This window comes from Papaver somniferum, unplaced genomic scaffold (genome assembly GCF_003573695.1).
Source record: "Papaver somniferum cultivar HN1 unplaced genomic scaffold, ASM357369v1 unplaced-scaffold_57, whole genome shotgun sequence".
Taxonomy (NCBI): domain Eukaryota; kingdom Viridiplantae; phylum Streptophyta; class Magnoliopsida; order Ranunculales; family Papaveraceae; genus Papaver; species Papaver somniferum.
Window position 1 is genome coordinate 3996695 of NW_020648415.1, and position 11950 is coordinate 4008644.

General features: G+C 35.2%; 1 protein-coding gene across 1 annotated transcript; it reads right to left on the reverse strand.

Annotated features, from left to right (window-relative positions):
• Positions 1–5181: 5181 nt before the first annotated feature.
• On the reverse strand, positions 5182–5802 carry LOC113343365 (histone H3.2). The gene has a single exon (XM_026587588.1). The coding sequence runs from the start codon at positions 5748–5750 to the stop codon at positions 5340–5342; it is 411 nt and encodes a 136-aa protein (XP_026443373.1). The 5' UTR covers positions 5751–5802; the 3' UTR covers positions 5182–5339.
• Positions 5803–11950: the final 6148 nt, after the last annotated feature.

Genomic DNA, 11950 nt, shown 5'->3' on the forward strand with positions numbered 1-11950 from the left:
TGTATTTAGTGTTAATCTAACAATAATGTGATTATCCAATATTAATTAATCTCCGGTGACAAGGCAACCCATTTTGGGTTTTATTGGACGACCGAAGGGAGTCCCTATGTGATGAAAAATAATCAATGTTGTCCGTCACAACAAATGTGCAGAGAAATTGAAATTGGTTTTTTGATTTTGCAATTTCATCAAATTTACATTCGAATTGAGATGATCGACTAAATTGATTGTGAATTACATTCAAGTCTTATCAAAGAAACAGAGTTACAGTTTAAGATTTCTTAGGATATCCATTACATCGATCAGAATTAATCAAATTTGCTCTATGTGCCAAAAAAAAGGAACAAAATAGTATTATCCACTCTGTTTAATAAAATGCCTCACAAAAAAGATTATCACGGACATGTACAAGTATCGCTTGTTACTTTTTAGTTTTGTTCTTTTTTTTTTCTTTGGTCGTCCCTCTACTGCTGCAGCAGTTATCTAGTCCTAAAGTTTTTTCTTTTGATGTTGTTATAGTAACACAATGACTATATATTAGATTTATCAGTCCCTTGATAAATTTGTTCATGTATACATATTTACAGAAAGAAAGATAATATCAATCACTACCATTACTCAATGATCTAAACATGGAAAGAAGGTTAGTACATGTTGTTAGAATACGGGCATCCAACTCAAAACCAATTGGAAAATGAGTGGAGAGGTCCTATTAGATTATTAATCGCAGGATCTTAAATAACCCAACCATGTGGGACTAATAATCTCAACACGCCCCCTCACGTGTAGCCTCGGCGGGTCTTACAAACACGTGGACAGCAATTAAATCGGGTGACGCGGAGTAAGGCGCGGTCAAAGACTCGTCGCAAATATAGCCTGCTCTGATACCATGTTAGAATACGGGCATCCAACTCAAAACCAATTGGCAAATGAGTGGAGAGGTCCTATTAGATTATAAACCGCAGGATCTTAAATAACCCAACCATGTGGAACTAATAATCTCAACACATGCAATCTAAACATAGAAGGAAGATTAGTACATGCAAGATAATACGTGATTGATGTCATGCAAAGAAGAATATGGAAAGAAGATCAATGCATGCAGAGAAGAATATATGTGATTAAGAATATGTTGTAATTATATTTAATTCCTTTGATATATTTATAGTATTAGGATCTTTACTCTTGTTATGTAACAATAATCGATATATATACATAATAAAATCATCAACCTTCACACTGTTGTGTGAGAAACCAAAACTTGTGTTACCCAATTTTCTTTACTATACTTTCTCAACCAAAGTAAATTAATCCACGAACGGTAATATGGAAAATATAAATGTTAATCCCAAATCTTGATATGAATTGTGAAAAAGCTTGAAATTCTTAAATTGTTGTTAATCCGTCTTTAAATGAAAGAACGTACATAGTAATTTGATTATTACAGTGCATATTCTGTGTAACTAATTACGTGAATTACGTTTTAAAGATACTCCAGTGTTATAGCTAGCCATATATCCCATTTTACCATATCTGTTTGTTTATAAATCAATCTTTGGTGAAGCAGTGGAGCTTGTAATCTTTGGGTTTTCGTCTGTGTAAGTTTATATATACCTTCGTAAACAACTCATGTTTTCAACTAAGATTTGAGGTTTCTGAAGAAAAGTACGTACTGATTACACGAGATTTGATCGAGACTTGGAGTTATTTCAATGGGTTGTTCTATTCAGATTCTGCTTCTTTTGGTTGTGGCTTTAGGTATTGTAAATCAAATGCATCCACGCCATTTTACATTAACAGTGGTTGCTAGTTAATATATATCTAAGAAACTTTTGCATGACAACTTGATTTGTTTTTAATGGTGCAGTGGTATGCCATACATCTGATTTGGTTTTGGGACAGAAAGATGTTGGTGGCGATCAATCGCAACTATCATCAACCGGTGTTGCTAGAGTTAATTCTACAGACCCAGGTAAAACTTCCCAACGTACGACTTCAGAAGAGATACTTAAACTGATTATTTCGTAAACTTTGAAAATCTTCTAAAATACATACTTTACTCTCTTGAAGTGCATCATGGTCAAGGTCACCTACAATGGAGCGGCATGGGATGCTCAACAAATACCTTAGAAGTATTCCAAAGCCGCGTGGATCCGTTACCAGGTGGATTGCCTCAACATTTTGTACAAATATGCAACATTTGTGCAACGAATTGTACCGCCTATGATATCCATTTAAGCTGTGGATGGTTTGCTTCGGCGAAATTGATAAATCCGCGTGACTTTAGAAGGCTGCGTTTTAATGATTGTCTGGTTAAAGATGGAAAAGAGCTTGAAGCAGGGATTTGCTTGTCTTTCACATATGCTGAAACATATCCATACCCACTGGCAGTTTCATCGATTAAATGCAAATAACCTCATTGATTTTCCCATTTGACAATAATGTTACTCCAGCGTGCCACAAGAAGAAGAGCTACACTACCGTATTTTGCTCAAGAAGTACTCGCTTTGTAGTTTTTCTTCTCATTGTTATGCTGTAATCTAATTGGGTGAACCCCTTTATTCTGAACTACAGTTACTTTGTTGCAGTCACTTGACTAACTTCACACAAGATAAAGCCCACGCGCAAAAGTTTTAGGTGCATTTTAGAGAGCTAGTGCTGAATGCTGATAGGAATTGTATGTTGGCATGGTGGCAACACAAGTTTCCTTAAAAATTACCATGACAACTAAGATTTTCATCACCAACCAAAATGTAGACAAAATTACCGGTAAAATTAGTACTGCAATACTCCTTAATCTATTCTCCGGCAATAATCTCAAATAGGTAGCCCGCGTTGCAAATGGACAAAATTACTTCTTGGTGCGGTGGTACATTTGATTTACCAAAAAAATATCATTATAAAGAGGGAGAGAAACTCCAAATCCGTTTAAACTTCGGTGACGGAAGAAAAAAAAAGAAAACTACTATAAATTTACACCCTCTCCAGCGGTGTTTGAGCATTACAAAATTGACAAGACAAGAGTCTCGACTCTTCTTGCCCATTGTTTAAGTCCTAGACTCCTAGGCCTAGCTAGTGCTAGTTAGTCCTTTTTTTAGGTGTATTTAATGGTGCACCTACTGAGCTACTTGATGCAGTTTCTTGCATTTCCCATAAAAAGTTATTACCAGACCACAGCACAGAGAGAGAGAGAGTAACTTTTACTTTCCTGCATCTCTTTGTAAAACTAGTCACACTTCTAGGTTATTAATTTAATTCTGGTTTGTTTAACTTGCTATGCATATCGAGTAAGAAAACACAGGAAGCATCCTGGACCTCCTGGTTATACAGTGAAGTTGAAGAGTTTCCACTTCCCGTTGATTTACAGCTCCTCCTGGATGATGTTTTGCCGACATTTTCCACAACTTGGTAATGTAAATACAGTTAACGTGTTCATTATAAAGTGGTCTAATCTGAAATTAATTCATAGGGCCATGTAAAATTGGGGAAGATTTTACACAGCAGTTGTGGGGTTTATCCTACTGTCAAAAGTCAAAACTAAAGAAATGGTCATGTTTAATAGTGAGGTGGCAGATGGTGATACCCACTGAAGGACCTATGAGGGGGCTAGCCCGCCCCCTCGTAGGTAGGGAAGTTTTTTTACTACATGCATATATGAGAAATTATATTTGTAGCCCACACTGTAAACTAACAATAGCCCACTGCCTAGACCACTACCAACTCCCTTTTGACTGTATTTTAATCGTTGCTTGTTGCCATAATTGAGACGAAGAGTTAGAGAGCTTGAAAGGGATTTGGAGATATATCAGACCCTTGATTCGATTTTGACCGAAGTTTATCAAAAGTTTGTGTTGATTCACCTAATTGATTCTCTTATGAGAACTAGATGTGTAGTTATTTGTAATTTTGATTACTTTAGCTTGTCAAATTAGGGGTTTTTAAGTGTCAGACAGTCAATTAACTCTTTAAGTGATGGGTTCATTTGAATGTTATTATCGATGGCTAATTGCATATAAAGAAAAAGGTACTCTCTAGAACTTCTGTTGTATAATTTTTCGATACCCCGTATGACATTTGTCTTTTACACAGTTTCCCTCGAGAAAATATTTGATGGGGGCGCTTTTTGAAAGGGTATGGGGACCAATGATGTGTTGACACATGCACTTGATATTAATGAATTATGTTTCCAAAAATATAAAAAAATGTATTTTTGGGAGAAAATTTGTTTTCTTAATTGGTGTTGGTATTTTTGGAAACATAATTCATTAATATCAAGTGCATGTGTAACACATCATTGGTCCCCATGTCCCATTCGAAAAAAACCCCAATCAAATATTTTCTCGTTTCCCTTTCACTAGACTTCTTCGACAATTTAGTCCCACCCAACAAAATTTTTTTGAGTGATACCAGATATGCAGGTATAAGCAAAAGTATAACCATGTTGCTGCTAATGTGCAAGTGGTGTCCCTTGTTACAGGGACATCACAGAAACAAAGAGTTGACACCACCTCTGATAAGAAATTCAGTACATAAAAATTGATTGTTCACATTCTGAATGCAGCTTCAAAATCACACTCTAGAAGCTATAATAGGCTTATTATAGGAGTAAAACATGGATTATGTTCCTAAAGATATCAGATTCATGTTTACAATTCTTTCACCAAAAACTATGTAAAATAGTTTCCAGGTTGCATATCAAAATAACACAGAAATATGCAACTACTACTGAATCTGCACATACCTTTGGTTCTTTTCTCGCCCGAAATCTAAATTGCCTCCATCAACTGCCTTGGTGACCTCAACATTATCCCCTTCCAAATGCAGATGCCTCACTATGTACTTCATTACCTCAACATTTGAATTTTGCTCCATAACACCACGCAACAGTACTCGCTTAATCAACCCAATCCGGCAGACTTTGAATTCCCAGTATTATCTCTAGGTACTGTTTGCTGTGTATAGTCAACAATTGGGTTTTTAGAACTTTGCATCCAGTTTCCAGGTTTGAATTGAATACTGTTAAGCTGCCTCAGTACCAATCACCTGAACTGCCAAGGGATTTCAGCAACAGAAGGCCATTATATGTATGACTTAGGATTTCAATCCAATTGGAAATAGGGATTCAATTCAATCGAAATTAGGGTTTTACCCAATCGGAACTGGGGGATTTCAGAAACAGGATTAAAGAGATAATACGGTGAATATATTGCGTTTAGATCAATCAAATCAGAACACAGACGGTTGTGACATCCAAAAATCAAAAGACAGACAGATCTAATCATCCATAAACTCTAAAATCTAAAACACATTCACACAGATTCTCCTCTCATTAAGACTGTTTAAGCACGTTCACCTCTGATTCTCCTGGCAAGTTGAATATCTTTAGGCATAATAGTAACCCTTTTAGCATGAATCGCACAGAGATTAGTATCTTCAAACAAACCAACAAGATAAGCTTCTGCTGCTTCTTGTAGAGCTGCAACTGCTGAACTCTGAAACCTCAAATCAGTTTTAAAATCTTGAGCGATCTCACGAACTAATCGTTGAAATGGTAGTTTACGGATCAGAAGTTCAGTACTCTTTTGGTATTTCCTGATTTCACGAAGAGCAACTGTTCCTGGCCTGAATCTGTGAGGTTTCTTCACACCTCCAGTTGCTGGTGCTGATTTTCGCGCTGCTTTTGTTGCTAATTGCTTCCTTGGGGCTTTTCCTCCGGTGGATTTCCGAGCGGTTTGCTTAGTACGAGCCATTAGTGAAGATAAGATGGAAACTGTAGAGATTTCTGATTACTAGGGTTTGGAGAAATTGATTTGTGATGATTCGTGATTTTGGGAACGGGATTTATAGAGGAGGAGTAGGCGAGATTGTGGAAATTTTATCAACGGCTGATAACCAATTACAGGTTTCATTCGGATTATGGTATTAAATTATTTGCTGTTTTATTGGTTGAAAAGGAGTCATGCGGATTAGGAAAATGAGTTGATTGTTATGTTGTTATCAACGGTTGATATTGATTTTTAAGGCGTCATACGGATTGGTTATCACCGTTAATAAAATTTCCACAATCTCGCCTGGTAAATTATTTCATGAAATTAGAGAATTATTTTTAATAAGAAACTTATATTTTATTATTTTAAGATAATTTCTAGATTAATTTTCACTAATCAAAGTCTTATTTATTACCACAAAGTAAAATATAAAAATTAGTGATTAAGTAATACTCCCTCTGTTTCTGAAAGACCGTCCTCTATTCCTTTTTCATCAGTTTCAAAATTGTGTCCAGCTTCTGTTTATAGTCACACTTTTTCAACGAACTCTCTAATATACCCTTGAATTCTTTATATTCATAAATCTATTTTTAACATGACACAATCTAAAATATTAAAGAAATTAGTATAATTGAGGAAACAAATATATCCTTCATTTTTTTAAGGAAATATACATTTAACTCTAAAAATTAGATTCTTTATAAAGTTTATACTTCTTAAATTCAATATCTTTTAAATTTCCCTTTTATATTTCGTATTTATAATTCTCACACCAATTTTGGATAGTCTTTATTGGTAGCATTTTTATTAAAATAAAATAGGTAAGTAACAAAGGGTAGTGAAATGAAATAGTATGGCCTCCTTAATATTTTGAGAAAGTCAAAGCGGACTGTCTTTGTGAATCCGTCCCAAATTAGATGACCTAGTTAGCTTTAAATTTTGTCCCAAATTAGATGACCTATATCATCAAACAATGGAGTATTTCTACAATTATCATTTTAATTGATTATAATTAGTATAAGAAATATGTAAAATTTGATAGTCATGTTTATATTCGTTATGTAGGTGTTTTAAAATGCTTTTCGATGATATAAAGTTTATAAATATCCGTGGTATGGTTTGAGAGATAAATCATTTCTAAATTTTACTAATAATTATCCATAAAGGTAAAATTGTATAAAATACTTAAAACTCCTCCTCTCTCCTCCCTGCCTTAAAAATTGTGCAAACTACAACTAAGTCATCTAATTTAGGACGTATGGAGTATTTAACAATAAAAACTAGTAAATTAATTGATAATATTAATAATTAAAAAAATTATGTAAGTATAATTTTCACGAAAAGCGATTTTGATATCTTGCGTAAAGCAAAATTTCAATAGTGTAATTATTTTATAGAAATACAATGTTTACAAAAATCTATTTTGATATTTTAAACAAAAATGATATTTTTTAATTAAGAAAATTAATAATTTTCCAATATAAGAAAAAAAATCAAAACTAGTCATAAAAATCCAAGGTGGCCAAACTTGTGGTACAAAACCTCCATTCTAATGTTGGGATCCATTAAAACTCCATCTTAAACAAAATTGGTATAAAAACCCCAAATTTTTAAGAATTGATACAAAAATCCCAAATTTCAAAATTGGTTTCATCAAATTCTATGATGTTTCATCAAATTCTTTGGGGTTTTTGTGTTACTTTTGTTTTGATGGGGTTTTTGTGGATGGATAGTGACACCTTTGGGGTTATAACTCGCGAAAAAAATTAATATAAACTTATTCTTCTTCGATTACAAAGGAGTGGGTTGGTAATTTCGGCGCCAGCTGTGCACCGGTACCTTTTTGAATGACAAGCCCAATTCCGTGAAAAATGAAATTTCTAATTTTATCGTTAAAATCATGAATGGCTCTGCAGCACCTCAAGAAAAATGACCACGTCCTCTCCAAGCTCACCAAGGGTGGAGAAATCCAAAAAACCCAAACTATTATCCAAATACTTTTTACGCTTACGGGTGATAGGGTTAGAGACAGCAAGGCCCGAGCACGAACTTTTCCTCATGTGAAAGGAGAAACCTCAATAACATCAAAACATATATCCTGACCATTTTCTCAGTTATAAACAAGGATATCAGCAGGCCTCAAGGAAGAACCATCATCAGATAGAAGGACCAAAGCAACTTCCTTCCTAGTATGTACACCAGTTCTAAAACAAGCATATGCCAAGGTGTCCCGAACAAGATCATGCCGGAACTTGCGTCTCACATCGCTAGCACAGTGCAAGGTGTGGTCACCAAAAACATACATCTCTCTATTGTAACTAGAACATAATGTACCTTCTTCAAAAAGTGGGATACCCAAACGACAACGTACGACCAAAACTAACTGGCACGGTCAAATTATATATTTTTAAAATATTCTTAAATGTGAGAGAGAAAAACTAATTATATATATAATTGAACGAGTTTCCGTAGTGGAAGATTTATTGTTAAAATCTTAAAATAAAATAAACAAAATAATTAGCTTTTTTATAGTTGAAGTGATCGATTTTAAATAACTTTATAGATTTCAACAGACATATATTGCTCAGTTCATCAAATAAACAAAAGTTTAAGAGTGAATATTTAGTGAAAACATTCACTCTTAAAGATTCTCAAATAAACTTTCAATAGACATATATTCCGATTTTAAATAAATTTATAGTTTCCATTACAACTATAAAATAATGTATCCAACAAGGAAAGATCAAATAAACAAAAGTTATCGATACTTAGCTCCTTTATAGTGGAATTGATCGATTTGACGCAACAGACGATCTCCCCAGGTCTTCGCAACAACAACATGACAAAACTTTGGAAAACTTATGTGTTCAACACGATGTGTTAACATCCATCTGATGTATCTCTAAGTTGTTTATGGAAGCAATAATAATTAACATATCAAAGGAAATAAATCTCGTCACGGGTGAATAAAAATCAAGGAAATCTATAGCCTTTAGCTACAAACTTGTCCTTATATTTATCACAGTTCCATATACCTTACGTGCATCTTAAAGACTCATTCCCATCCTATGGTCTTAATCCCTGGAGGTAAAATGGTAATCTTTCAAGTATGGTTCTGACGGACTGAGTCCATTCCACTAAATGAAGCTTCTTACCAGAATGGGGTTTCAGTAGATGTCAAGGATTTTTTATAAGTCTGGGGCTCATACTAAGCTAGGAATGTTATGAAGTCAGGTCCATAAGAAGTCCCAATTCTTGTTATTTTACTTCTGCTAGCCTCAATCTCAACTTCATCTTCCTTAATGGTAAGTTCTCACTAATTGGAAAGTGTCATGTGACTTTCCCATGTTGGTTGTGAGTCACACTCAGGTGCCCTTAACACCAACCTTGTATGCCTAAGTAAATGAGTCTGCCGACTAACCATTGGCTGCTAGCGGCATAATGAGTTGAGGACATGTGTCCATTTCTGATTCATCGATTAGTTTAGGGTTTTCCTTTTATTTTGAGTTGCATTTAAGCTGTAAGAGAACTCTTTGGTAAGAATGAATTATTCGAGTGTTGTTGGTTGCTACGGCAGAGTTACTGTATTTTTCCGATCTATTCCATCCAATTTCTGTTTAATTCTTGTTGATTTTTTACATGAATGTGCTAGGAACAGTACAATTGGCATCAGAGACGTTCCTTCATTTCATTCATCATGGTGGTTCAGTCTTGCAAAGAGTTACAGGAAACCAACACAAGACAGCAAACTGAGATTGATTCCCTACACACGACTGTGCAACTCAGTACAACGTCGACGAAGGAGGATGTATAGTCGTTGAAGAGTGATATTGAAGATAGTATGAAGTCACTTAGGAAAAATATTGTAAAGGGTATGCAATCTCAGTTGGAATTTCTTTTTTCTAATAGAGATCAAAATGGAGCTCAAAGTTCGAATCAAAGCTTCTCTACTGGTGGATCTCTTTTTACTACTCATTCTGATGGTCGAGATTTCAATCACCCTCATCACCTGCTGAAGCTTGACTTTCCACGTTTCGATGGCGATAACCCAAAAATCTAGATTCAGAATTGCAATTACTATTTCCATATACAAAATATCCAAGATGTTGATAAAACACGGATGACGGCCATACATTTGGATGGTAAGGCAAGTAAATGATATGACAATTTTTGCCTTCATAAAGATAATATTCCTTGGTAGTACTTCTGTGCTAACATTTTCTTACGATTTGAAAACCCTGCTCGTGAGAATATTGTTGGGCTCTTCAACAAATTGGCTCAGCTTACTTCTGCAGATGCTTATTTTGAGGAGTTTAAAAGACTTACTATTAAGTGTGCATCCTGATTTTCTTGAAACATACTTCATAGAAAGTTTTATTGGTGGCTTGAAAGAAGAACTAAGGAGTTCAGTTCTTTTTTATGAACCCAAAACTTTACTCCATGCCTTTTCATTGGCTAGGATGAAGGAAAAGACTTTTTCCTTGCAACATAAACCAATTAACCTTATTCAAAGACCCCTTCCTAACTCCTTATCCACCACCAGACAATTTTCATCCACTACCTTCACTCCCAAACTAACTTCTGATGCATCTACATCACAACCACCACCACCCCTACCTAAAGTTAACTCCAACTTACCACTGAAAAGACTCACCCCTGAATAAGTCCAAGACAGAAAAGCCAAGGGGTTATGCTTTAATTGTGATGACTTATAAAGAAGAGGCCATATCTGTAAGCAACAGTATTTATGGGTTTTGATAGGAGAAGAAGATGAGGAAATTTATGAAGAAGGAATAGAGACTGAGAACGAAACTGATGAAGAACCTCTAGTTGAGAGTGATATGGCAATCTCACTACATGCCTTGACATGTAATGTCTCAGCTGACACTATTAGAATACCTGGTTTTGTCAGGAAGAAGGCAATATCCATTCTTATTGATACTGGTAGTACACATAGTTTCATTGATTCTTCCTTGGCCAAAAATTTACAGTGCCCCATAGCACAAACTGCTAGTTTGCTGGTAATTGTGGCCAATGGTGATAAGACTGTCAGCTCTGGCATTTTTTCTCAACTGAATTGGACTATGCAAGGCCACAAATTCTGTGGTGACTTGAGACTCCTTCCATTAGGAGGGTGTGATATTGTTTTGGGTGCAGATTGGTAAGAAACTTGGGGGATGTCTTATTCAACCTATCAAAGTTATGTATCTCATTCAAGCATAATGGCAAGAAGATAACCTTACAGGGCACAACACAACAACCATCCTTGAGCATGATGAGTGGCTCTGCAGTCAAAAAATTCTTTCAAAAGCATTCTCATGGATTGGTCGGTCAACTATTCTCTATTTCTACAACTACTAGTCAATCTCAGCAACCTCCATAGATATCCAGTCTACTCAACCAGTTTGCTGATGTTTTTTCTCTGCCACCCCAAAGAGAGTTGGATCAAAAAATACCTCTCCAACCTAATTCAGTGCCTGTCAACTTGAGACCTTATAAATGCCCTTACATTCAGAAATATGTTGTTGGAAAGTTGGTCCAAACAATGTTACTCTCTGGTGTTATTAAACCCAGCAACAGTCCATTTGCTTCTCCAATTTTGCTTGTTAAGAAGAAGGACAATTCCTGGAGATTTTGTGTAGATTACAAGAAGCTAAACAACATTACCATTAAGGATAAATTTCCCAATTCCAATCATTGATGAACTATAAGATGAGTTGCATGGTTCAATTTTTTTTACAAAGATTGATTTGAAGTCTGGATATCATCAAATCAGGGTTTTTCCTAGTGATACCCATAAAACTGCTTTCAGAATTCATCACGGTCATTATGAATTTAAGATAATGCCATTTGGTCTCACCAATGCACCAGCCACCTTCCAAGCCCTTATGAATAACATTTTCCAAGCACATCTTAGGAAGTTTATTCTTGTGCTCTTTGATGATATTTTAATCTACAACTCATCCTTAGAAGACCATATTCTTCACTTACAAACTGATTTAAAAATTCTCAGAGAAAATCAATTGTATGCAAACTTCTCTAAGTGTTGTTTTGGTCAATATGAGTTGGAGTATTTGGGGCATATTATTACTTCTAATGGAGTTATGGATGACCCTGCAAAGATCTCTGCCATGGTGGATTGGCCTACACCTACTAACATTAAAGTTCTCAGGGGGTTTTTG

Bases quoted from the DNA above. Each gene is read 5' to 3' on its own strand.
- LOC113343365 (XM_026587588.1), bottom strand. From the start codon at position 5,750: ATGGCTCGTACTAAGCAAACCGCTCGGAAATCCACCGGAGGAAAAGCC.